Here is a 26,292-nt window from a genome sequence, read left to right as displayed (position 1 = left end):
GAGGAGAGGTTGTTTTTTTTTTCTTTATTTTGGTTATTTTTTTCTTTTTTTGGTTTTTATTGTATTAGTAAGGGGGAGGGGATGTAGTTTACAGTTATTTTATGTGTATTTGATTTTCTTTATGTAATTTGAGAATATTAAATAAAATCTTTCAAAGAATCGAGTGTGTATGTGTGTGTGTGTGTGGGGCGTGTGCGTCAGGGTTTGTGTGTGTGGGGGTGTGGTAGGAACTGCCGCTGATCCCCGAGTCCTCCCCACTGCCGCCGCTGATCCCCGACCCCTCCCCACTGCTGCCTGACACATCGATTCCTCCAGACGCTCGAGATTCCAGCCGGCTTCTCTGAGCAGGGTGTCACGGTTGATGTAGTGGTTAGGGCAATGCCTTTACATGGCCAGTGGTCAGGACTGGACCTCAGTTTGAATTCTGCGCTGTCTGTCAGAAAGTTCTCCTCCTCGTTGCTATCAAGTGGCTTCTGTGTTCAATCTTGCCTTTGAAAGTTCTTCTGCATTCAGGACAGGTTGTTCCAGATGGCAGATCAGGCTTGGGTTGGTACGGCCTCTCCTCTCATCTTCTTCTATTTCTGCACATCTGCTGGCTTCAAAGGTTGCTGTTCCCTCTCAGATGATGGTTTGCCAGACCTTTCTGTCCATGGTTCATCCACCCTTTGACAGGTCTTGTTTTTCATCCTGCAGGGTGTCTAGCCACCCTCCTCACCAGGCAAGCCTGATGGGGGAGCCGGTTTAGTCGCCGACCACTCGACCATGCGACAGGTAGTACTGGGTTACATGGTACCAGTAGCACTCAGGCGAGTGACCTGACACAGATCCTTGTTTACTCTTCACTTCATGCAAAAAGGCTCCCAAGTACTCATGTTGACCATGACTGTGGCCAATATGCCTTTGTTGAAGAGCCTCAGGATCCGTACTTCCATTTCAGTTCATCTAATACTAGAAGGGGTGTCCTATAGTTGTTTCCTTGATGCAGAGTTAAAGGCTTTGGTGTGGGTGATGAATGACGTGTACAAAGGTTGGATCTGTTCACTACATTTTTTTGGAGTTGTCGAATTTTTAGGTGTTGGCAGAAATCTCCTTGAACTTTGTTGAGATTCTCCAGGACTGGATGTAGAAATACCTGAACATGTTGATTGTGTTTCCAAGTGTGGCTGCCTTATTGACAGTTGGTCCTGCTACCAGCTCGACTTCCAGCACAAGTTGTTGTCCTCCCTTCTGCGCTTCACGAATCTACAAGCAGTGGAAACAAAAGTCATTCAAGGGAAGAGATGAACAGAGTTGAGGAAGATCACGCGAAGACGACCAATGGTCTTCAGCTCAAAATCATCTTCACTTTTTCGTAAAGATTCAGAGACAATAGAAACCCATTAATCCCCTATCCCTCTATCCCTCCCCCTTCGTCGACAACTCTTCCTCCCTCTCCCTCCCTCTCCTTCCCCTCTAACTCTCACTCTCTACGAATATCCCTCCCCATCCTCAAAAACTCTCCTTTCCTCTCCCTCTCCTTTTCCCCTCACCCTCTCCCTCTATCACTCCCCTTTCCTCAACAACTCTCCCTCCCTCTACTTTCCTCTCCCTCTCCCCCTCACCCTCTCCCAAAATCCCTCCCCTCAAAAAATTTCCCTCCCTTTCCTCCTCTTTCCCCTCTCCCTCTCCTTCCCCTCTCCCTCTCCTCCTGCCCTCACTCTCTCCCTATATCCCTCCCATTCCTCAAAAACTCTCCCTCTCCTCCTCTTCCCCTCACCCTCTCCCAAAATCCCTATCCCTTCCTCAACAACTCTCCCTCCCTCTCCCTTTCCCCCTCCTTCCCCTCCCTCTCCTTCCCCTCCTCACCCTCACCCCATTACTCCCCCTTCCTCGAAAACTCTCCCTCACTCTCCTTTCCTCTCCCTCTCCTTTCCCTCTCCTCCTCTTCCCCTCACCCTCAGCCTATATCGCTCCCCCTTCCTCACCAACTCTCCCTCTCTCCTTTCCTCTCCCTCTCCATCTCTTATCGCTCTCCTTCTCCTCTTACCCTCACACTCTTCCCTATATCCTTCCCCATTCCTCGACAAGTTTCCCTCCCTCTCCATCTCCTTCCTCTCTCCCTCTCTTTCTTCTCACCCTCCCACTATCCCTCCCCTTCCTCGACAACTCTCCCTCCCTCTCCCATTCCTTCCACTTTCCATCTTCTTCTCCTCCCCCACTCTCTCCCTATATCCCTCCCCTTCCTCGATAACTCTCCCTCCCTCCCTCTCCTTCCCTTCCCCTCACAATCTCCCTATAACCCTCTGCCTTCCTTGACAATTATCCCTCATCCTCTTTCCCTTCTCCTTCTCCTTCCCCTCACCCTCTCCCTATATTCCTTACCCTTCCTCGACAACTCTCCCTCCCTCTTCTTTCCTCTTCCTCTCTTTCCCCTATCCATCGACTTCTCCTCTTCCACTTCCCCTATCCCTTCCCTTCTTTGACAACTCTCCCTGCCTCTCCCTCTCCTCTTCCCCTCTAACCCACCCCCTTCTTCGACAAGTCTACCTCCCACTCCATTCTTCTCTCTCTCCTTCCCCTCTCTTATGCCCCTCACCCTCTCCCTATATTCCTCCCCCTTCCTTTACAACTCTTCCTCCCTATCCTTTTCTCTCCCTCTCCTTCTCCACTTCCTCTCCTTCTCCTCAAACTCTCCCTGTATCCTTCCCCCCTTCCTCGACATTTCTTCCTCTCTCCTTCCCCTTTCCCTCTCCTCCTCTTCCACTCACCCTCTCTCCCTCTATCCCACCGCCTTCCTTGACAACTCTCCCTCCCTCTCCTTCCCCACTCTCTCTCTTTTTCCTCTTCCCTTCACCCTCTCACTATATCCCTCCCCCTTCCTCGACAACACTCCCTCCCTCTCTTTTCCTCTCCCTCTCCTTCCCCTCTCCCTCCTCTTCCCCTCTCCCTCCCCTGAGTGAGGTGCTGGATTTGGGAGGGGGGGAGGTCAAATGCAAGGGAAAGTCTACAATATATCCTTTCTAGCATTGATGGAGAGAAGGATTTTGAGCTGAACGCTCTCTGCACCCTGAAAGAGACAACATGGTGGAGAGGATGGTAAAAAAACATCCAGCCTGCTGGACTTCATGATTTGGGGAACTGAGTGTAAAAGTTGGTGAGTCAAGTTACAGCTGTATAAAATTTTGGTTCGCCGCATTTGGAATATTACGTAGTGTTCTGGTCCCTGAATTCACGGGAGGATGTCGAAGATCTTGTAGACCTCTATCAAGTCTCCTCTAATCCTTCTACACTCCAGCTCTGTGAACCTTGCCTCATGAGAATTGTTTCCCAATCCAGGCAGCATCCTGGTAAATCTCCTCTGTCCCCTCTCCTTCCTATAATGAGGTGACCAGAACTGAACATAATATTCTAAGTGAGTCATACCAAAGATTTATAGATTTGCAACATGACAACTCTACTCCTGAATTCAAACCACCTATGAAGGAATCTCAGCACACCATAATCCTTCTTCACTCTCCTATCAAACTGTGCGGCAACCTTGAGAAATGTGTAGATTTGCAACCCAAGGTTCCTCTGTTCATCCACACTCTTAAGTAACTGACCATTAACTCTGGACTCAGCCTTCTGGTTTGTCCTTCCAAAATGCATCAACTCTCAGTTATCTGGATTGAAATCCATCCACCACTTTTCTGCCTAACTCTGCATCCCACCTTCATCATTTTGTAACCTTTAACAGCCTTCATCTCCATCCACAACTCCTCCAAACCAACCTCCGTGACATCCGCAAACTTACTGACCTATCCATCCGCCTCTTCATCCAGGTGACATGAAAATCACAAAGAGCACGGGTCGCAGAACAGATCCCTGCGGCACCAACCTCCAGGCAGAATACTTTCATTCCACTACGACACTCTGCTTTCTTCCGACATGACAGCTTTTATTTCATGCAGGTAATTTTTCGCTCATCCCATGACTCAGGACTTTCCGAAGGAGTCTCCTGTGACCGACCTTCTCAGACGCCTTGCTAAAATCCTCGTAGACCTCATCTATCACCGTACCCTCATTAATTTCTTTTGTAACCTCCTCCAAAGACTGAGTTAGATTTGTGAGGCCCAAGCTTGCCTTCACAAAGACATGCTGACTATCCTTGAGTAGAGTGTATTTCTCCAGATCTTCATAGATCCCATCCTTAAGAATCCCTTCCATTAGTTTACTCACCAATAATGTAAGACTAACCCTAATTCCCAAGATTCTCCCTATTACCTTTTTTAAACAAGGGGACTCTATTTACCATTCTCCAATCCACCCGAGTCGCGCTGCCGTCTATCTCCCTCCTTGCCCACGTGAGTGGTGCTGCTGTCTCACCCCCCCCCCCACACATCTGGGTCACGCTGCTGCCTCTCCAACCCACCCCCCCACCCCTTCACCAAGGGTCGATATCGACCACTTTGGAGACCCCTAATATGTTATTTAAAGTAACTTAATGTCACTTTATTCGATTCAGCAAAGAGTGGGGCAGGGAGGCAAGGTTAGGGGGGCTTTACTAAAGCTCAGCCTGGAGTGGTAGTTAATCCGCCACAGTTGACATGGCGTTGCAGTCGTGCTCCAATCTTCAAATATGCCTGGATGCAGCAGGCATGGATAATTGCCGATGATTTGCCACAACCCATTTTTTATACACTTGTGGATGCATGAAACTATGCACCAGCTTTGATCTTTTTCAAACTTCGAACATGCGAGGCAGAAGCTTTAATAGTAAGAACCCATTTACTTGTTTCAGATGGTGAAGAGAAGCAACATCCACGTCATTCTGTGCATTTCTAAATGGCACATTGGGGAAGTAGTGAAATCAAATTGCATGAGTGGATGCAATTGCTTTGGATGAGACCTTAAACCACATCCTATATGGTTTTTAAAGAACATACAAGATTCTATCGTACAATAAATTCTGTTCTTTACCCGGCCTCGGGCCTAGTCGGTTCGAGCAGTGAGTCGGAGGAGGCGGAGACCAGAGTTTGGGCAGTGTTCGGAGGTGGAGCGAGTTGAGAGTGACAGGTTTAATTGGTCAAGGCCGATAAAAGGAGGGAAACGCAAAGGAGAGGCCAGCGAGGAGTGGCCCAGTGAGTAGTGGCCTGGTGAAAGAGTGGGGTTTCGAGGCTTTGGCTCGAGAGGGTTCAGCGAGTAGAGGCTGAGGTCGAGTGTATCTAGATTAAGGTAAGACTATATTTTTTTTGTTATTTTCTCTTTCTAAGGTGAGGGGGAAGAGAGAAGGGTTGAGTGTGAGAGCAGTTTGCTCTTTTCAGTGTCAGATGTGAAAGGTCCTGGAGTCTTCGACCTCCTGGACATCCACGATTGCACTAGGTGTACTGAGCTGCAGCATCTCAGGGACCGTGTTAGGGAATTGGAGCTGCAGCTCAATGACCTCGACCTGGTCAGTGAGAGTGAGGCCATCATAGATAGGAGCTATAGCCAGGTGGTCTCAACAGGGCCACAGGAGGAGGATCAGTGGGTTCCAGTTAGGAGAGGGGAAAGGGAAGAGACAGATACAGGAGGGGGCACCTGTGACTGAAGCACTCAACAAATGGTACACCTCCTTGAGGAGCATTCAGGCTGGGGAAGGAATCAGTGGCTGTATCTCTGGCACAAGGTCAACCTCTGTTGCCCAAAAGGGTAGGGAAAGGAAGAGGAGGGTAATAGTTATAGGGGATTCGATGGTCAGGATGACAAATTGTGGATTCTGTGGATACGATTAAGGAAACAGATTGGTGCCAGGGTCTGGGATGTAACTTCCTGTGTCATTTCAGAACAAGTTGGATAGCTGCCTGGATGTGAGGGGATTGGAGGGTTATGGACAGGGAGTGGGTAAGTGGGGCTAGAGTAGCCCACTTAAATCGGTGTGGACTCGAGGGGCCGAGATGTCCTGTATCTGGACTGTAATTGTCTCAGCCAAGATTTATCTTGCAATCAACATCATCTGGTCAATCCTGCATTGCTATTAGGGACCAGTTATGTGTGCAAAATAGCAATGTTTCTCAACTAGGTCAACGATCCTGCTTCATCAATCCAGAAATAAAACATTTCCAAAATCGCAGTGGTGAGAAGTGCCAGGTAAAAGTAAACCTTCAAGATCTTCCACTTGGACATTTGTCCGTTCCAACGTCCTCTTCTGCTCTGATGTTTCCTGACGCAAACGCTGGAATCTCTGTTCGATGGTAGCTAAAATGAACACAAGGTTCTGTTACACATACATTTAAAAATGTCTTCAAAGATTTACCATGTTTCTGGTGTTTTCTTCCCAACAAACACATTTTTTTGGTTTGGAGAGAGAACTGTGGGTTTAGTAATATTTAAAGCAATGCAGAACAGAAGATGACGAGAGAAAAGGTGAGCAAGGAATGAAAAAAGTTTGGAGGGAATCAACGTGAAATAGCAGACAAGTGAAATGAAGAACAGTGAAAAGGAAGGGACATTTGCAAAAGAAAATGGAGAGAGAAAGAGAGGGACAGTTGTGCAACTCTGTTGAAAACATGTTGACTTCAAGGCCTTTTACTCATCGAGAGGAGCAGGTGAAGTGGGGGGGAGCTGGGGCCGGGGAGGAGCAGGAACAACAAAGAATACCCTGCTGAATAGAGAAGACTCTGAGAGCAGCTGCAACCGTTCTCACCAGAACTGTATCCCGCCCTTCAGGTGCTCAGATGCATGGATCTTCAGTGCCCTCCCAGCACAGCATGAGAAATCCCCTCTCATTGGGGGGTCTTTGAGACATCACAGCCCTAAACACTTCCTTGGCTGCATGTTTGCCAGATGTTCACACTTGGTAAATGGCCGCTGCTTAACCTTCTACCATTTCTACATACCCTCTATTTCTATTAATAACTGATCAACAAGACAAACGGAAAATATAGAATTTCTGAGGTTTAGGAAAGGAAACAAAAATGTATAAAAATAAATGAGCTGATAGAGCATCTGGAAAAAAGAAAAGCAACATTAACATTTCGATGGAGCTCGTGACTTCACCGCCTTGCTGGCATATTTTAACATATGTTTCCTATTTCCAGTCTTGTTTCTATGATTGGAAGTTGTCTGGTTTCCAATCATTCAATCTTCTCTTTAATTGATGAGCCACGGACAAGTATGCATGACTGGAGCCTGGCTGCTTTATTAAATAATCGCAGAGCATCACTTTCAACGAATTCACTGCAAGAATTCCCATTTGCCGCCATTTTCATTTCCAACGCTCCAAATATGGTTCTCAATTCAGTACCTTTAATGCAACAATTTTATAAGACCCAACACTTCTAAGATGCACCACTCGAGCAGAAATTTCATTCAATAAACACACATTTTGCAATACTATTGCGATTCTGGCCTACGAGTCTGAATCACTGACCACAATTCAGTGGAGAAAGTTCGATTGAACTTTCTTAAATACTGCATTTTATTCAAACATTGAAGTGTGCACAGTTCTTTAGTAAATGGTCATTTTCAGAGCTGTTTATGAAATGATAGCCTATTTATGACGTGCTAGGTAAAGATGATTCAACATTTGAAATCCAATCAATTGCAAGAAATATTTTAGAATGGTTCAAAGAGGTTGGTGGGTCCCCACTGGTAATTTGCACAATTTGAAAATGTCTAATTTACCAGCTGGAAGCATCACTTGTATTTGTTGGAATTAGAGAACCACCTTATGATCTAAACATCAAATGTTGAAATGGTACCTGTGGTCTTTCGAAGCTGGACTATATTTGGAACAACGTCATTGCTCAAATTCAGCAGGCACTTTGCTGCCTCCTGTAACTTTTCGACACCATCTTCATGTTCAGAAATTTCTCCCTGAAGAACCTGTGATTTCAAAATGACACAATGACTCATTCACAATAAAATTAATATTTATTTCTGTATATCTTAGATTTGCCGATGCCTTGGTTAATTTCGATATTGTCTTTGGGTCAAGGAGATAAACAGCCTGTGAAGGCGATTCTATAAATTATCATAAATACCAACAACTCTCTGGCCTGCTTTGGGGTGAGGAGGCGAACATTTTCAAGGACCCAATAACCACAGGATATTGGAATTTTCTCAAACAACCAGATCAAACTTTCTATTGATCATTACTCATTACTCATTAATGCTTCGAGGTATTTAATACGCCTGATGTTTGAGCATTTTCTGATGCTGTTGAGCTCATCATCTTTATCTTGTCTACATCTCTTGACCGGCCCTGAAGTCCCCTTGCAAACCATCAAGGTCACAAGAAAATATTTAAAAATGTTCTGATGCTTAGATTTACATCAGCATTGATAAAATAATGCTGAAGAACTCATTTGGCTTTTCACCACTAATGGACATAGATTTGGCTGCAGAGGGTTATTCTGCATTAGCGTTTTTCTCCCTGTCTACTTTTACTCCAGATGACCCCTCTCCCCAATCCATCATCCTTCAAAGGTAAATATGTGTTCTCCCTCAGCAATCTGACCCGTTTGCAACTCCTATTCTCTCGAGCACTTAATGGCCCACAGCTTTTCTCCATGACCATCAATCCCAGGCCATTATTGCAATAAATGGTCCGATTTTTCTCTGACTGCAAGACCAGAAATGCCCTCCACCTCAATAAAGCAAAACTTTCTGATTTGTCTTTCTGATGCAAATTCCAATTCCTCAAACATCAACTCCAGTCAACATGATGCCATTAGTTTTGTTAATGATAGAAAAGGATAGGTCTGGGACTCGGGTTGAGATTTTAAATTGGAGAAAGGCCAATTTGAGGAAATTAGAAAGGAATGAGAAGGTGTTGACCTGGAAAAGTATGTGCGGGGTGAGTGGAAGACCTACAAAGGTGAAATTTGGAGAGTACAGACTTTGCATGTTCCTGTCAAGATTAGCAGGCTTAGGAATCTGGTTTGGAAGAAGAGAGGTGTGCAGCAGGTATAGACATCACAGAGCAAATGAGGTGCTTGAAGAGTATAGAAAATGCAAGAAAAAACCTCAAGAAAGAAACCAGGAAGGCTATGTGGATGATAATGGGGTAAATTGGATGAGTAAGCTTGCAGGTGTTGTGGACACTAAAGAAGGTTTTCAAAGCTTGAAGAGGGATCAGGACCAGCTGGAAACATGGGCTGACAAATGGAATTTAATGCAGATGAGTGTGAGGTGTTGCATTTTGGAAGGACAAGCCAAGAAAGGACATACATGGTAACCAGTCGGGCAGTGAGGAGTATGATAGAACAGACGGATCTGGGAATACAGACACCTCATTCTCTGAAAATGGTGTCACATGTGGATAGGGTTGCAAAGAGAACTTTTGGCACATTGACCTTGATCAATCAAAGGATAAAGTATAATTTTCATTGGTGAGACACAATTTGGATTATTGTGTGCAGTTTGGATCACCTAACTGCAGGAAGGATGGCAATTGTGCAGAGATTGACTTGGATGTGGCCTGGACGTCAGGAGCAGAGTTGTAGGAAAAGGTTAAACAGGTTATGATTTTATTCCCTGGAGTGTAGAATGAGGGAAGAATTGAGAGAGAGATTTAAAATGATGTGGAGGACAGAGTAAATATAGGTAGGCTTGTTCCACTGAGAGCAAGTGAAATACAAACCAGAGGACATGGGATAAGGGTGAAGGGGATAAATTTAGGGGGAACATGAGGGAGAACGTCTTCACACAGAGTGAAGAGGTGGGAGAGTGGAACAAGCTGTCCGTTGAAGTGGTGACTGTGGGCTCAATTTTTAATTTGAAAAGAATTTGGACTGGTACATGGATGGGAGAGGTATGGAGGGCTATGGACTAGGTGCGTCAGAGGGCCTCGGCAGAAAAAGGGTTCGGAACAGACAAGAAGGGCCAAAGGGGCCTGTTTCTGTTCTGTAATATTGTAAGGTTCTATGGTTCGAATACTTCTTTGGAATAAATCAATCTCTGCCACTTTGCAAACAAATCTTACCTCCAAATGTGCTCCAAATCACCACTTTCCTCCCACCCCCCTTCACCTGTTCCTGAAACCCCCATCTATGGAGTTATCGTCTCTGCACCTGATGATCCCATTAATGATTTGCTGAGATTTTTTGCTCTGCTGTTATAATCTTGGAGGTCGTCCAAAATTCTGCCACCATTTTCTTAGGCCCCCATTAAACATGGATAAGGTCTGAGGAAACCCATACTGAAAATAGACACACAATGAGAGCAGAACTGTTTGGCTTCTTTGTTACAGTTTCCAATCTCGCCCCCACCATCTGGAAACAAATTGGCTGTTGGATCTTCATCAGGCTCCCATTAAAACCTGATCAAGTTGGAATGAATGGAGCTCAACTTCCTATTTCAGGTGCCAAACTTACAACCTCCCATGTGGCCTTAACCACTGTTATTGGATGTGCACATTATCATTATTTCAAAGCATTCATCATTCTACTCGTAAATTAGAATAAGCAACATTACACAGTGATTTATGAAATAACAACTTTAATTTACCATGATATTTTCAAGTTCTTGCTGCAAGATTTCTGGATTAGGGATGGCCTCCAGCTGAACCATTCGTCTTTCTCTTTCTACTCTCTCTAGCCACAAACGCAGCTCATCTGCCTTCTCTTGCCATTGTTCAAATACCTTGGTGCTAAGACGGATTCCAAGTCCAATGCACTATAGAGTGAAAGAAATGAATGAGTATGTGGATTTTTAAAATGTACGATTTTGTGATGCGATCAAATATCGAGTGTCCAATCGATCCAAAATGGGTCAAGCGATACATTACTGGTCCATTACTTATGCCAACTATCATTTTTTTGTTCCCTGCATCAAGTTTTTTGAGGGTCACAGACAAAAAGGCAATGTTCACTCCTCACCAAAGGTGAAATGCCTGTTACCCTGCCGTACTGTTCCATTTTCTTGTTATGTCAATAAATCTTTTAATTAATATTTTGAGTTTGCTTTCAAAATAAACTGATGGTCAGGAATATATCAGAAGCATTGAAAACCTTCACAAATTTAGTGTGTCAGTGAAGATTAGACAGAAATTCTTTTGGGGCTGGGCTTGTTCCAGCCGAACACTCTGCATTTCTGTTATGCCATTCAAGCCTAACCCTTGGGTTTAGGACATACTGAGCCAGCGAGGTGACCTTTGTGGATTGGACACATTACACCGTGTTCAGTGACAAATGCACGTGGGAGGCCAGTCTGGAAAATCTTCACCAATTATGATCTGTTCGACATTTGATTTTATTAAAAGGAAATGAGTTCATGACTTATTTTCTGCAGTGGTCTCTGTCCAACTCGAGTGAGTTTGGCCACCAAGAGAGCTCCACAATACTGGAAAGATTTGATCATTGTTCCTGTTCTTCATGGGTATTATTAATCACAGCCGCAAACCTTTTCCAGAGCCACTCTTATAAGACTAAAACTTACACAAGTTGCTCAGTCTATCAAAATGCTCTCATGTTACTGATCTAAAGTAAAATTGGAGTTTAAATGCTATTAGTCAAAAAAAAGGAGATATGTCATACTTCTGATCGAAGTGCGTTGAAGCGAGCATCGGCGCTTTCAACCGTCTCCTCCACACGTTGGCTTATGGCATCAGGATCAATTGGGATCTTGTAGCTTTCAATTGCATTCCTGATTTCAAAGAGAAAGGCAGCATCGAAGAGACTTTTCCAAGATCGTCTGAGGTATCTTAGATCCCCTTTGAGAAACTGAAGATCATTGAAGAGGAATTTCTGCTTCTTAAGTTTGAATGTCAATGACGTGGAGTCAAATTCCTCAGCTTTTATTTTTTGTAGTTCCTTTTCTGAATGAATCATTAATGTTTCAAATTCATCATTATCTGTTTAAAGGAATATAATGGTGAAATAATCAAAATGATCAAATAATACCAGATTATATAGACTTTGACACATTGACAGGATCCTGTAATAATTACAAGTTGGGGTTATTCCAAACCACATGTAGCTTTCAGTTGTCTTACTTAGAATTCTTTTTAACTCTCAGTAAATAGTATTTTATAGTAATCTGGAAAATAAATGAATACTTTCCCTCACCTTTTCGGAACTTCTGCAGTTCTAGATGCAGATCCTCAATCACGTTTAATTGAGAATCTGCACTTGATAAAGCGGATTCGTACTCCTCCATCAAGACATTCAAGTTCTGCTGCAGTGCAACTTCCTCGTCTCGCAAAGGGTCCTGGACATTTTGTTCCAGGAAAGTCTGAGCTGCCTCTATGGCCAAAACCAACTCTTGCTCTTTCTGGGACAACTTTTGGCGATGTTCCTAGAAAAGAAACAATCCTAGGTTCATTTTTATTGCTCCAAGTTGTCTTGGGGGAGGTAAGGTTTCTATTTATTGCATTTGCAATTGAAATAAAATATTCAAGTTTCCCAATTTATTAAAAATCAGGGTACCAAAACACCCTTAAATACACACAGGAAACATACTTCAAGTCCAGAAATCTAAATGGTTTTATGCTTTCGGAGGTTTAATCAACTACCTTGATCTACAATTCTTTGCTTGTGTCAAAGGATGAATCCTGCTGAGATGGAGTAGAATATATTCCATATTTAATTTGACTGACAAGAAAATAAATCCTCTCCTTCAGTATTTGTACACAGTCCCTTCCCTGTCAAACAGACTTACTTTTATTTAAACTTAAGCACATTAAACTTTTGTCATTTGAATGATCTCATCCTTAACTTTCAATTCAGGGATTTAATATTCTTTCATGATGTAAAAGAGAACACGTGAAATCTAACGAGAGGTGACTGTGATCTAGTCAGGAGAATGTGAACTAGTTTGTAACTGTGTAAGAATGCACCCTTCTCACTGAAGTAACTGTGGGGTGGATGTCTATGTATATGAGTGTGTCAACATTTTTAAGAGATGGTGGATCTTCTTGTCTTTTTTCTTCACTGGTATCACTGTTTCCTTCACGCCAGACTTGCACATCTTCGCCCAGTGGTTTGCTATGCCGTAGGCTCCACATTCAGAACCGTATGCGGGGCAATCATTTTGGTCACGGAGGGGTGTTGTCCGCTGCCCTTCCTACAGGTCCTGGGGGTGGCACTTTTCTGATTGTATTTTTTATAGCATCAACCCTTCCTTCTCTTTGCTGTGGGTGGGTCTGCATTGATAGGGATTTCATTTGCGTCCTCGTGGCTTTGAAGACTCTGGCTGTGTCAGAGTCTTTGGCCAATTTCAAGCTATCCTTCCCTAGAAGAGACTTTTGCACTTCAGGATGGGCATATTAGTGGATCAGCTAATCTTTCCTCTATATCCTTCCATCTGCATTTTGCAGCATTAATTTTTGGTGTAGTAAGGAAGTTAGTAACAGTCTCATCAGTCTCTTACACAAAACCTTGAAATTCATTGCATTCAAGTCTAGGATTAGAGCTGAGTTCAAGGTGAGAAACAACCTTTGCAAATATCTGCTCTGGATCATTTTTCTCCACCCCGTAAGCTCTCAGCTATTAAATAAGTCACGGCCTGGCTCCCCTGTCCAGACATGTATAGAACTAACCTTCTCCTCGCTGTTGCATTTTTAAAATAGCTTTTCACTGCTAAATTGTACATCTGCTGAAACGTTTTAAACGATTCAACCATGTCTTCAGCCTCCCGTCCATCACTGGGTGAACTGCTGTTGCACCAGCCATTCATTTCCAGGTGTACTTTTTCTCTTCTTCCCCTTCAGATTTCAGTCACTTCCAATCCATTTTATAGTTTTATTCTTGTTCTCTCAGACCGACCACTGCCAACATGTTCTGTCTCCGTGTTACCTGGGAGGATTCTTAAATAACTTAAAGATGCAAGATTCAAATAACAGAAGGGAGTTTACTTACTGATGCCTTCCACCATCTCAGGAAACTGTTCACACTCATACTCATGTATAGGTGCCCCCCAGTAGTGCACGACGGTTACCACAGTGAGAAGGGTGTATTCCTAGGAAGTTACAAAAGAGTTCACATGATCCTGACGAGATAACACACCCGTCTCACTGTCGTAAATGTCGTGCACCAATGTGGGGTGCATGTCTATGTGAGTATGAACATTTCCTGGCATGGTGGAAGGCATCAATAAGTAAAATCTCTTCTGCTATTTGAATCTTGCATCTCTAAGAAGATGCAAGATTCAAATAGCAGAAGAGATTTTACTTCTGCTATTTAAGAAGCCTCCCACACAGAGACATAACGGTGACTTTATTGTATTTATCTTTACCATTTGGTTCAACTTCCTTTGGACTTGACAAGACTTTATTCAAGTCGCCTTATTCCAAAACAAACCAGGCTGTCAAGCACACACAGGGCAATAATTTGCATACATGTTAAGCAATGCTTTACGAAAAGAAGATAACATCAATTGGTAAATGTTTAAAGATCTTTGCTCTTTTTTAACGATGAAAATCTGACTTGAGCACTGCATATTAAGGAATGACAAACGTGAAAATCTATCCCCATTTGAGTGAAAACATTCTGGGTAATTATCATTTTCACATTAGTGCTTCAAGATGCAGGTGTCCCTGCCAGGGCCCAAACTGAACGAACGGCAATATCTTTCCCAGTTAGAAGGGAGAGGAGTGTGGAGGGGAATCAGCAGGTAGTAATGTTCCTACGGACCTAATGCACGTCCCTCTCCATGTCAGAAGGCTCCTCTTTGGACATATTCTTGGAGTCGAGTAGATGTCGTTCACTCCGTTGATAGAATACAGGACTACCTCAGTGGAGAGAATGAATGGAGGGCTAATCAAGCCAACTGCTTTGCTCTGCTGTTGAGGTCCTTGGGCCCTTTGGGAATTGTGCTCATCCAGTCAAGTGCGGAGCAAAGGTTCGCCACCTACTGCTTGACAGGTAGCCTCTGATCTGTTTTAGTTATCACAGTACTCAAAGTGGCTGGTCCATGTTAGGACCACAGTGAGAAGGAGACCTGGAGTCATGTGACAAAACCCAATTGAAGTACCATTATGCAGGTTATTGGTGAACAATGCCACTTTATGTCACAGTGTGTGCGACACACTTTCCATCGGGCAGCTGATTAAATAAAGTATGGCTTTGTCCTGCTTTTGGTAGATGGACCAGATACCTGAAGAATTTGTCACTTTGTCAGAAGGATGTCAGTGGATCAACTGTGACAAGAGGTGCAAAAAAATCTAGACTGAACTTCTCCAGTACTTCGAATGTGATGGAGTCTGGTCCTATTTGTCTGCTGCACTTGGTGTTCCTAAGTAAATCAAATAGGGTGAAAGTGATTTCTGTGATGGTGTCGGAAGAACCTGATGGAACATGCTAGAAAGTGTCTTAACCCCAACATTGTTATTCAGAAGCTGAGGCCTACCACCACTGAGAATGAGGAGACCGTTGGTCCCTCTTTTCCTGTTTACTGTTCATGACCCAGCCGGAAGGACGACAGAGCTCAAATTTCATCAGCGGTTAATTCTGTCTTTGGAATGTTATTTTTTTTTCTGCATTGCCTGCCCACTGTCCAGTGTTGTAAGATTATCAGTCTGGCACCTCATGTGCATCTGCATTCCCTATTAAACCATGGTGATGACTTGTCTTGGTTGTAATGGGAGAACTAACGATGGTAAGTAACACTTTCCTGCTGAAAATGTTAAAGGCCCATCGTACCTTTTGGCCACTGTGATTCCAGCTGTCAATTTATTCTGAATCTATCCCATTTAGCACAATGGTGCTACCACACATCAGAATTGAGGGAGCCCCTGGAGAAACATGGGATGAGTCTTTCTGCTCCTGCTGTCACCAACAGTTGCCTCAACAACAGGAAAATTGTGGTAGTGAGGGGGTGTAGCCTTACTCACTCTCTTTTCCAAACCAATCCCTAGATCTGCACAAGGATCTGGCCTGGTTGAGTGGACGAACAGTGACGTTGCTACGCCAGAATTCATTCCGGTGGTGTATGCTTCCTCAACCCTTTTTGGTTGTGAATAGCTTGCATGGCCCATTCAATGGGTTATAAAGAGTTAATCACATGAGTGGGTGCTGGAGTTATCAAAATAGGGGAGGAGGTTCTTCCCTTTACAACATCAAGATCCACATTATCTGAGAATACAGCATTACTGAGGTGAAGAGTTTTTGTTAAGAAGCTGCCATGGTGAGATTGTTAGTGAAGGGCCTCTGTGACCATCGTCAATCACTGCCCCTTCATTAGTGAGTTAATCATATTCCCGTCATCTCTCATCACTTGCGTGACTGGGCCAGAGCAAAGAACAGAAAGTAGGACTGAGTTAGAAAGAGGATCTGCTAGATCTTTGAATAGGATTGGGAGAAGATCGTCAAAATTCAATTCAACATTATTTGGAAATTGTGTTAGTCATTATTTAAATGAAATTTAGTCAGTCGCCTTTCATCAAATCTGTACTGATCAGAGGTTCTGATGAAAAGTCCAATCCAAAATATTTTTACAATTGTTCGAATATACACTTATCCAAAACACCTGGAAGTGTTCATACCTTCAGGCCTTGCTGGTGGTCATTCAGTCTTTCGCCCATCTCAGCAAATGACCCCATCGCATCGTCCTCTTCCTCCATCTGGAAACCATCACCTAATGCGTAGAATTCGTCTTCGGTGATATGAACTCCATAGTGACCCTCGACTGCCAACCATTTCAGAAGATCACCTACTGTCTTCTTATGTTTTTGTAGGTGACCTTCTGTTGTTTCCTACAAATTGCAAAATCCTGTTAGTTTGAAGACGTGTTGTACTTTCCTGGCAGCAATTCCATATTCCCTCATCTATTTGCAAACCCTTGGGATTGAGGAGGATGTGAAACCACTTGAGTGGAAGATGCCTGTTTATAAACAGGGGCCATTCCACACCATTTCATCGGAATATGCACATGGGCAACACGTGGTCTTGCCCAGTCTTGGATCAATACGAAAAGGATGGAAAATACTAAAGACCAGCCTCCTATACACACACACGGGCATCGACGGAATTCCGCTTCATCATTTCCCTGCTCATGTCTCCCTAACACTGCCTTCATTTCTCGGGCCCCTTCGTCTAATCCCTCCCCTTTCATTTCAAAGGCCTTCTCTGCGTCTAAAGCAACTGCTACTGTTGGCGCTTTACTCCCTTCTACTGCATGAATTAAGTTAATAAATTTACAAATATTGTCTGTTGTGCGTCTTTTTTTAATAAATCCAGTTTGGTCTAGATTTACCATTTTAGGTACATAATCTGCTAATCTGTTTGCTAATAGTTTAGCTATTATCTTATAATCTGTGTTAAGTAATGATATTGGTCGATATGATGCTGGTGCGAGTGGATCTTTCCCTTGCTTTGGTATTACTGTAATTATTGCTGTTTTACATGAATCTGGTAAGTTTTGTGTTTTGTCAATCTGGTTGATTACTTCCAGGAGGGGAGGAATTAATAAATCTTTAAATGTTTTATAGAATTCTATTGGGAATTCATCCTCTCCTGGTGTTTTATTATTTGGTAGTTTTTTTTTATTATCTCTTGTATTTCTACTATTTCAAATGGTTCTGTTAATTTATTTTATTCCTCTATTTGTGATTTTGGTAGTTCAATTTTAGTTAAAAATTCATCTATTTTGCCTTCTTTCCCTTCGTTTTTAGTTTGGTATAATTGTTCATAGAATTCTCTAAAGTTTTCATTGATCTCCGTTGGATTATATGTGATTTGTTTGTCTTTTTTCCTTGATGCCAATACAATTTTCTTAGCTTGTTCTGTCTTAAGCTGCTATGCTAGGATTTTGTGCGTTTTTTCCCTTAGTTCATAATATTTCTGTTTTGTCTTCATTATGTTCTTCTCCACCTTATATGTTTGTAGTGTTTCATATTTTATTTTTTGATCTGCCAATTCTCTTCTTTTAGTTGTATCTTCCTTCATTGCTAATTCTTTTTCTATATTTACTATTTCCCTTTCCAACTGCTCTGTTTCCTGATTATAGTCCTTCTTCATCTTGGCTACATAACTTATTATTTGCCCTCTAATGAACGCTTTCATTGCATCCCATAGTATAAACTTATCTTTCACTGATTCCGTATTTATTTCAAAGTACATTTTAATTTGTCTTTCAATGAATTCTCTAAAATCCTGCCTTTTAAGTAGCATGGAGTTTAATTTCCATCTATACATTCTTGGAGGGATGTCCTCTAACTCTGTTGTCAATATCAAGGGTGAATGGTCCGATAATATTCTAGCTTTATATTCTGTTTTTCTTACTCTATCTTGCTTACGAGCTGATAACAGAAATAGGTCTATTCTTGAGTATGTTTTATGTCTACCCGAATAATATGAATATTCCTTTTCCTTTGGGTGTTGTTTCCTCCATATATCCAAAAGTTGCATTTCTTGCATCGATTTAATTATAAATTTGGTTACTTTGTTCTTTCTGTTAATTTTTTTCCCAGTTTTATCCATATTTGAATCCAAATTAAGGTTGAAATCCCCTCCTATTAATATGTTCCCTTGCGTATCTGCTATCTTCAGAAAAATATCTTGCATAAACTTTTGATCTTCTTCGTTAGGTGAATATACATTGAGTAGATACCAAAACTCCAAATATATCTGACATTTTATCATTACATATCTCCCTGCTGGATCTATTATTTCCTCTTCTATTTTAATTGGTACATTTTTACTGATTAATATAGCTACTCCTCTTGCTTTTGAATTATACGACGCTGCTGTTACATGTCCTACCCAATCTCTCTTTAATTTCTTGTGCTCCAATTCAGTTAAATGTGTTTCTTGCACAAATGTTATATCAATTTTTTCTTTTTTCAGTAAATTTAGCAGTTTCTTCCTTTTGATTTGGTTATGTATTCCGTTAATATTTAAAGTCATATAGTTCAACGTAGCCATTTCAAACTTTGTTTATCTTCCCTTTCCGTTTCTCCATCATCACCTTTCCTTCTTATCCATTTCTGTTTTCTTGTTTTGAACACTTTATAAGACAACATTTCTAAAACATCAAACATTTTCCTTATTCTCCTACTTAAAACTTCTTTAACCCCATTCTCCCCTCCCCCTCCTGCGTTGCCCTTTATCCCTTGTTGGGCAAACACATCTCCCCTCTCCATTTGGATTTGCGAATTCACTCGCAAATGTCAACTGATTTTGCAGTGACCGTAACTCATCCCCACCCAGCCCCCCCCGGAAAAGATTTCAATTTTCATATGTAACAAAGGTCACTCTTTTAATTCCCTCCTTATTCCCTCTATTCCCTTTCATTCCCTTATTAATTCTTATCTATACTCTATATATTTTCCTCTAAATACGTATACATTCATGTATACACACACATACATACACATCTACATATATATATATATATATATATATATATATAAAATATATACATACATATACCCATATACACACATACATATAGTTCGTGGTCATTTTTACTCTCATTACATGTCTTCATCTCTCTGCTTGTTTTGTAGTTGTTCTGCAAATTTTCGTGCTTCCTCTGGATCCGAGAATAGTCTGTTTTGTTGCCCTGGAATAACTATTTTAAGTACCGCTGGGTACTTTAACATAAATTTATATCCTTTTTTCCATAAGATCGTTTTTGCTGTATTGAACTCCTTCCTCTTCTTCAGGAGATCAAAACTTATGTCTGGATAGAAAAAAATTTTTTGACCTTTGTATTCCAGTGGCTTTTTGTCTTCTCTTATTTTCTTCATTGCTTTCTCCAATATATTTTCTCTTGTATATCTTAAAAATTTTACTAAAATGGATCTTGGTTTTTGCTGCGGTTGTGGTTTCGGGGCTAATGTTCTATGTGCCCTCTCTATTTCAATTTCTTCCTGTAATTCTGGTCTTCCTAGGACCCTGGGGATCCAATCTTTTATAAATTCTCTCATATTCTTGCCTTCTTCATCTTCCTTAAGGCCCACTATCTTTATATTATTTCTTCTAATGTAGTTTTCCATTATATCTGTCTTCTGAGCTTACAGCTCGTGTGCCTCTTTAACTTTTTTATTAGATTCTTCTAATTTCTCTTTTGTCCTCTACTTCCATTTCTACGATTATTTCTCGTTCTTCCACATTCTCCACTCTTTTTCCTATCTCTGATATGACCATTTCTATTTTATTCATTTTTTCTTCTGCATTCTTAATTCTTCTTTTTATCTCATTAAATTCTTGTAATTGCCATTCTTTCACTGATTCCATATATTCTTTGAAAAAAGATACATCCATTGTCTTGCCTTTCTCTTCTTCTTCCACTTCTTTCTGTTCTTCTTCTTCTTCTTCCTCTGGATTGACCATCTGTTGTTTCCTTCTTTTCTTTTTACCTTCTTCTTTCTTGTTGTCATTATTGTCTCTGTTCTGCACCAGCTGCTGTGCTGCAGGTGTCTCTCTCAGCTGTGGAGATCGACTCCGCAGCTGTTTCCCCCTCCCGTCAGTGTGTTTTTTTTCTTGCGCGGTTGCGCACTTTTACTCGGCTCTGCGAGCCATTTTTGTAGTCCCGAGCCCGGGACTTCCACTGACCAGAGGGAGCGGGCTTCTCTCTCCGCGGCGGGCCTCCTCGGACAGGTAAGGCCTTCACCTTCTTCTTCCGACGTTCTTTCTTCTTCTCTTCTTCCCGTTGTTTTCGACTTTTCTCTCTTCGCTGCCATTTTCTTCTCACCTTTATTTTTACTTTGTTTTAAATTTTAATCTTGTACCTTTGTGTTTTGTGTGTTTTTTTTAAACTTTTCCGGAGAGGGCTGGAATTCCCTGACCGGCCACTACTCCATCACGTGACTCCCCCAACTGGATCATCTTCAGCTGTCATCATTTTCTTAGTCACAGACCTAGTTACCGCACATGCAGGATATATCTCACCATCCTCTCTAACCACATCCTTACTAGGCCAATTTGTCAATCTTAAAACTGACCCAACTTTATTCTCTGACAAATCATTCCCCAGCAAAAACGAGACACCTTGCATGGGTAACTCCTACTACAACAGTTCCTTTGACTAATTCTGAATTTAGCACAACCTTGTGAAGCAATATTGACCCTACCTCATCTCGAACACCTTTAATCAAAGTTGTCTCCTCTGTGTCTGTCCTTTGATCCACAGTTAAAACGGTTTCTAACAACAATGACTGAGCAGCCTCAGTATCTCTAAGAATGTTAACTGGAACCTGAGACAAAGCCCTCTGACACAAAAGGCTTGAAAACATCCATGACCTACTGATCAGGTTATGCACCTCTGCTCTCCTTAAATTCCACTGTTTCTGTATACATGGTTCTGGTTAAACCTGTTTTTACCTTTTCTGTTTCAAGACTAGACAGTCACACGACCAGCTTTCTTACACAAATGGCATATAAATACAGAAGTTCTGTCCTTTCCTACCTTTCCTTCATCTTTTTACTGAACATTTTCTCCAGACTTTATTTCAGCCCTACTATCCTGCTCCATCCTAACCTTATGAACAGGTTTATTAATCTGGTCCACATGAGCTCTCTGAAAATGCCTATTATTCTGGAATGTCCTTTTGTGAGTCTTCCTCAACAAATTTTCCTTCACATGTAATATTTCACTATTATAATCCTCTACATTTGTACTTTTCTCATCCAATGTTTAACTTCAACAATTTTCAATGCCTCAGAAATAGCCATCAGTTCCTATTTTCTCACCTTCTGCAGTTCTGCAGGTGATGGTTGTAACAAAAATGTATCAACATCCATTGCTGCAGTTTTTCCAGACACAAGCTTTCTGTTAGCTTGTAAAAATAGCCTGCAAAAACATCCCAATCAACTAATAAATCATGAAACTGCAATGTTCAAATCCTAAAGGGACCCGCACATTAACAAAAATGACCCCAAAAACCAGTAGCAATAGATATGCACGACAACACAGGGTTATTTAAACAAAAGTAGTTTAGAATTTTATTTGAACATGAAAACAGAATTGAACTTTAACTTATTACTTAACCTACCTAACCCACTTAATCCGCCCTCAAATACTAAGTGCAGGTGAGTGTAATGTGTATTGAAGATTAGAAAAGTTCTTTGGATCACAGTCCTGGTTGCAGGCAATTCTTGCAACAGTGCTCATACATTAGCATTAACAAAGTTCACCAAGCTTTGGTGTTTAACAGACAAATGGTTACCACTCAGAAGGGCTCTTGCTGGTTTTCAGAGAGAGAGATTCCATTTCCAGAGCATCTGCAACTGATTTCTTCTTAATTAGTCTTTCTGACAGAACTTTCCCCCTTCAGGGTTCTCCGGATGATCCTTTTTCTTTCAGGTCATCTTTCAGACCACCAGTCTTCTCCTTTGACCAGGCAGCCTTCCAAAGTTTGGCAGCTTGTCCCTCTGGAACAGATTTCACTGACTCCTTCTCTCTCACTCCCTCCCTCTCTGAGAGCAAAGCTGTTCTAACTCTGCCTGCTAACGCCACATGCTCTCCTAGGCAAGCTGTATGTGGATACTTTGTTGCTCCTTTGCAAAAAGCAGGATGCAATAATCCTGCTAAAATTCTGGCTTTTCAAATGTGTGTGTGTGGAAGCTGCTCGAGTAATTCATTCCAAGCTACCTCTAAAACTCTTGTCACACTGCACATTCAGAGATCTGAGAAGAACCCTTGGCCGAGCCAACTTTGCTTGAAAGTAAACAACAATCACTAGCGATCTGTGGTCGTCTCAGCCTTGCTTAAGATAGGTTGCAGACACCACCTTATCAATTAGTGCATTGGATCAGGTAGTGCCGGAAATGCACAGAGAAGCCGCTGTGTGGAGATTTCACAGAAATACAGTTTAGAAGCAGGAAAGGATCAGATGTTATTGAACAACAATGAAAGGAACTATTAGCATGTGGTCTACAAAGTAACCTTCTTTTTGTATACTTTATTTAAAATCAAATTCAAAATCCACAATAAAATACATCATATTAACATACAAAAATTTCCCCCATATATACCCCCCTCCCACCCCCTCTCTTAGCTCCCTCCCATCCTCTACAACCTCAAACTAAAGAAACAAACCATCATAGTCGGGTTTGATGTCACCAATCAACCATGACATATTTAGACCCATACACTTCACAGAGGGACCCGCACATTAACAAAAATGGTAGACGGATGGCGTAAATTGTAAGTTATCTTTTCCAATGGAATACATGATTGCAAGTCCATTTGCCATCTCTGAATACTTAATTCAATTTCATCTTTCCAGGTTATAGCTTTACATTTTCTCGCTACTGCCTATTCCAACTGAATAAATGCAATTTGAAATGTATCCAATTTCATTTCCAAACTCCATTTTACTTCATATGTCCCAATAAAAATACTAACGGCTCTAATGAAAGCTTAAATTTAAACAACCCCTGCAAAAGTTCCATAATTCCATTCAGAAAGGGTTTCACCTGATCACATAACCATACTGAATGTAAAAAAGACCCTATCTATTCTCCACATTGAAAACACATATCCAAAGAGATAAATCTATACCTCTTCAACTTCTCAGGTGTTAAGTAAAGTTGATGAATAAAATTATAATGAACGAATCTTTATATAACGTTTACTGGCTTAGTCACACTGTCCTCACATAATGTCATCCAATCATCCTGAGAAATTAAAACCGACAGATCCTCCTTCCTTTTACTTCTCACTTTATAAATATCCGACTTAGGCATCTTATTTTGTAATAAAGCATACATTTGTGTAATCAATCCCATTTCCCCTCCTTCAATAATTAAACATTCAAATCTCATCCTTCTAGGTAATCTCAAACTGTGTCCAGAATTATCTAGTAACAAAGTTATTAAGCATGGACCTGATCCATTTTTTCATTCTATCACTGATATGAAACAAAATTTCCAGCTTCATAACAATCTTCGGCCAAGATAATACCTTTCTTTTCCCAAATATTCAGGAATACGTGATTTATTTTAATACAAAGCTTATTTTAATACAAAGGGTTTTAGCCGAAATTTTGCCCTCAGCACCAATAGCAACGTTGGTCCGATACCATATTTCCATGAAATGTTTTAACACCGGTAAAGGATAATTTTGGAAAAGTTGAGCATTCCATTTATAAATAAACTGTTGCATTCTTTGTTCATGAAGCTGAGCCATTTGGATTTTAGCCCAACGTAAAGATTGTTGTGATCCAACCATTCTATTAATAAACTTGAATTGTGCCGCTTCATAATAATCCTGAAAATGTGGTAATTATAAAACTCCAAGTCAATTTTTGTATAGATACTCTTGCCTATTTACCTTTTCATAATAAAGATCTTCCCAGCACATGGAAATCCTTAAAACCTTTTAGGAATCCCACATGTAATTGATTGACAAAAATACTGAATACGGGGGAAAAAATTCATTTTAAAACACTGTCGTGCTGGACACAACCAAGAAAGACTCAGCCACCACATTGAAAGCCATTAATGATGTTTTTATTCAAATTCAGCCCGCGCCCTCTTAAGGGCAGCCTAAGCTCAGTCACCTCGTGCATTGTGATATCAGAATCGCTGCCCCAGGCGTGCGCTGGGCAGGTGAATTGAGGCAGGGAGAAAACCTTGACAGCGCCATCTTCCCATGGCTGCTCCGCCATGTGGCGTTATACACCATGAGAGACTGTGCCAACACAGCGCCCTATTAAAGTTATCGGTAAATCTTTCCACCTATTTAAATCTTATTTAATTTAATGTAATAATGGTCTATAATTCAACTCATATAAATGATTATAATTATCATCTACATTTATCCCGAAATACTTAATTTTATCCAACCACTTAAATGTAACAATATCTCTGCAGTTTGCATAATCCATTCTTGTCAAAAGCATCATTTCACTCTTATCCCAATTAACCTTATATCCTGATAATGCACCACACTGTTCCAACCTTCCAACTCAATAAAAACATTTTACCAAGAACAAGCATGTGGTCTTGAAGGTAAAAATCACAGTTAAAACTTAATGACTATTTTCAAATCCACTGCGTCATGTGAACCATGGCAGTGAACAGAACAAAAGTATCTGGAAAAAGCAAGGCAAAACACCTTTCAGGATTGGCCCAAGGCATTGCAAATGAACACATGGCACAGGGTCAATCCCCAGAGACATTCAGATTTCACACCTATACACTCAAGGCTGAGGTTTCTGACTTGAATTTGATGAAAGGCAAACCACAGATTCTTGGTGCATCTTTACGAAGAACACTCTTGTTTTGATTTCAGCCACAAAACCAGGACTCCAGTCTCTCATCTCATCTCATTCCAGGGCAGAAACCAAAGGAAAGGGCACATTCTTCTGGGGGTCCTTGGTTAATATTTACTCTTAAATCACCACGGCAGAAACACAGAACATAGAACACTGCAGCATAGTACAGGCCCTTCAGCCCTTGATGTTGTGCCAACCCATATATTCCTTCCTAAAAAAAGCACTAAACTCTCCCTACCCCAAAACAATAAAGAGTATTTAATTCCTGCCTTTGACAGCCAATTGTTCCCAGAAGAAATATTAAAAATAATTATACTTCAAATGTAACAACAGAAAATGTTGGAAATAGTCAGCAGGTTGGTCACCTCCTGACTTGCTGGGAGTTTCCAGCCTTTTCTGTTCTTATTGAAATATCCAGTAATTCCAGTTTTATCATTTACACTTTAAACCTTGGGGATCCTTTGTGCTGTGAAAGGAAAGAGAATGTTTTTCATTTTAATTTACAAAAATAAGACTATCTGGACCCATTTATTAAGTAGGAATGTATAAATTCCAAGTAGGATTCACTTGTTGAAGACCTTGTTTAAGTTTCAGAATAAATGAAGCACCCAATCTGTAGATGCTTTGGAAAAAGATAAGACAAAGCATAAATGATTTACTAACACTGAATTGGAGATAATTAGCTGCGAAACACCAAACTCTCCTTATAGGATGAGTGTCTGATGTTTACGTGAGTAATGAACCTTGTGCACACAGTACAACTTATGTTCATTTCGACATTGCCTCATAGAAGGGTTCACACGTGACCGAGAGTACCTGCTGCGTGTTTTCTTCCCTGCGGTCGACATTGAAGTCTGACGATTCCTCCGCAGCAACTCGGGAATGAAACCACCTGCCTCTGATCTTCTTGCAGCAGTTGCACGTCATTCTTTTCCGAGGAGTGAGGGATCTCCTACTCTGCTCCTCTTCCCCAGCCACTCGTGCCACTCGTAGACAGCACAAGGCATTGCCCATTCTCCTGCAAGTCACACGCGAGGTGTTTCCAGTGACGTGTGATGTAGTAATTCAAATACGTCACCACCGTGAGCCTCACTTGGCCAAAAAGCCCTGGTATTCGGCAAAGACTGTGCCACGCGCTCGCACCACGTTCAACCCTCACAATGAACACGACTGCAGTCTCAGCAACT

At 41.5% G+C, this 26,292-nt stretch overlaps 1 protein-coding gene across 2 annotated transcripts; it reads right to left on the bottom strand.

Annotated features, from left to right (window-relative positions):
• On the bottom strand, positions 1–26,292 carry LOC138750497 (microtubule-actin cross-linking factor 1-like). Of its 2 annotated transcripts, XM_069912566.1 has the most exons (8): positions 25,922–26,292; positions 16,424–16,633; positions 12,009–12,237; positions 11,478–11,794; positions 10,450–10,617; positions 7,701–7,824; positions 6,100–6,195; positions 1–1,242 (listed from the first exon to the last, which is right to left on the bottom strand). In XM_069912566.1, the coding sequence occupies exons 1-8, from the start codon at positions 26,117–26,119 to the stop codon at positions 1,235–1,237; spliced, it is 1,350 nt and encodes a 449-aa protein (XP_069768667.1). In that variant the 5' UTR covers positions 26,120–26,292; the 3' UTR covers positions 1–1,234. The 2 variants fall into 2 exon arrangements, with proteins under 2 accessions (XP_069768667.1, XP_069768668.1); XM_069912567.1 differs by lacking the exon at positions 6,100–6,195.

The sequence above is a fragment of the Narcine bancroftii genome, unplaced genomic scaffold (genome assembly GCF_036971445.1).
Source record: "Narcine bancroftii isolate sNarBan1 unplaced genomic scaffold, sNarBan1.hap1 Scaffold_154, whole genome shotgun sequence".
In the NCBI taxonomy this organism is placed as follows: Eukaryota; Metazoa; Chordata; class Chondrichthyes; order Torpediniformes; family Narcinidae; genus Narcine; species Narcine bancroftii.
Note: the sequence above shows the minus strand (reverse complement) of the source record. Positions and strands in the feature narration are given on the sequence as shown.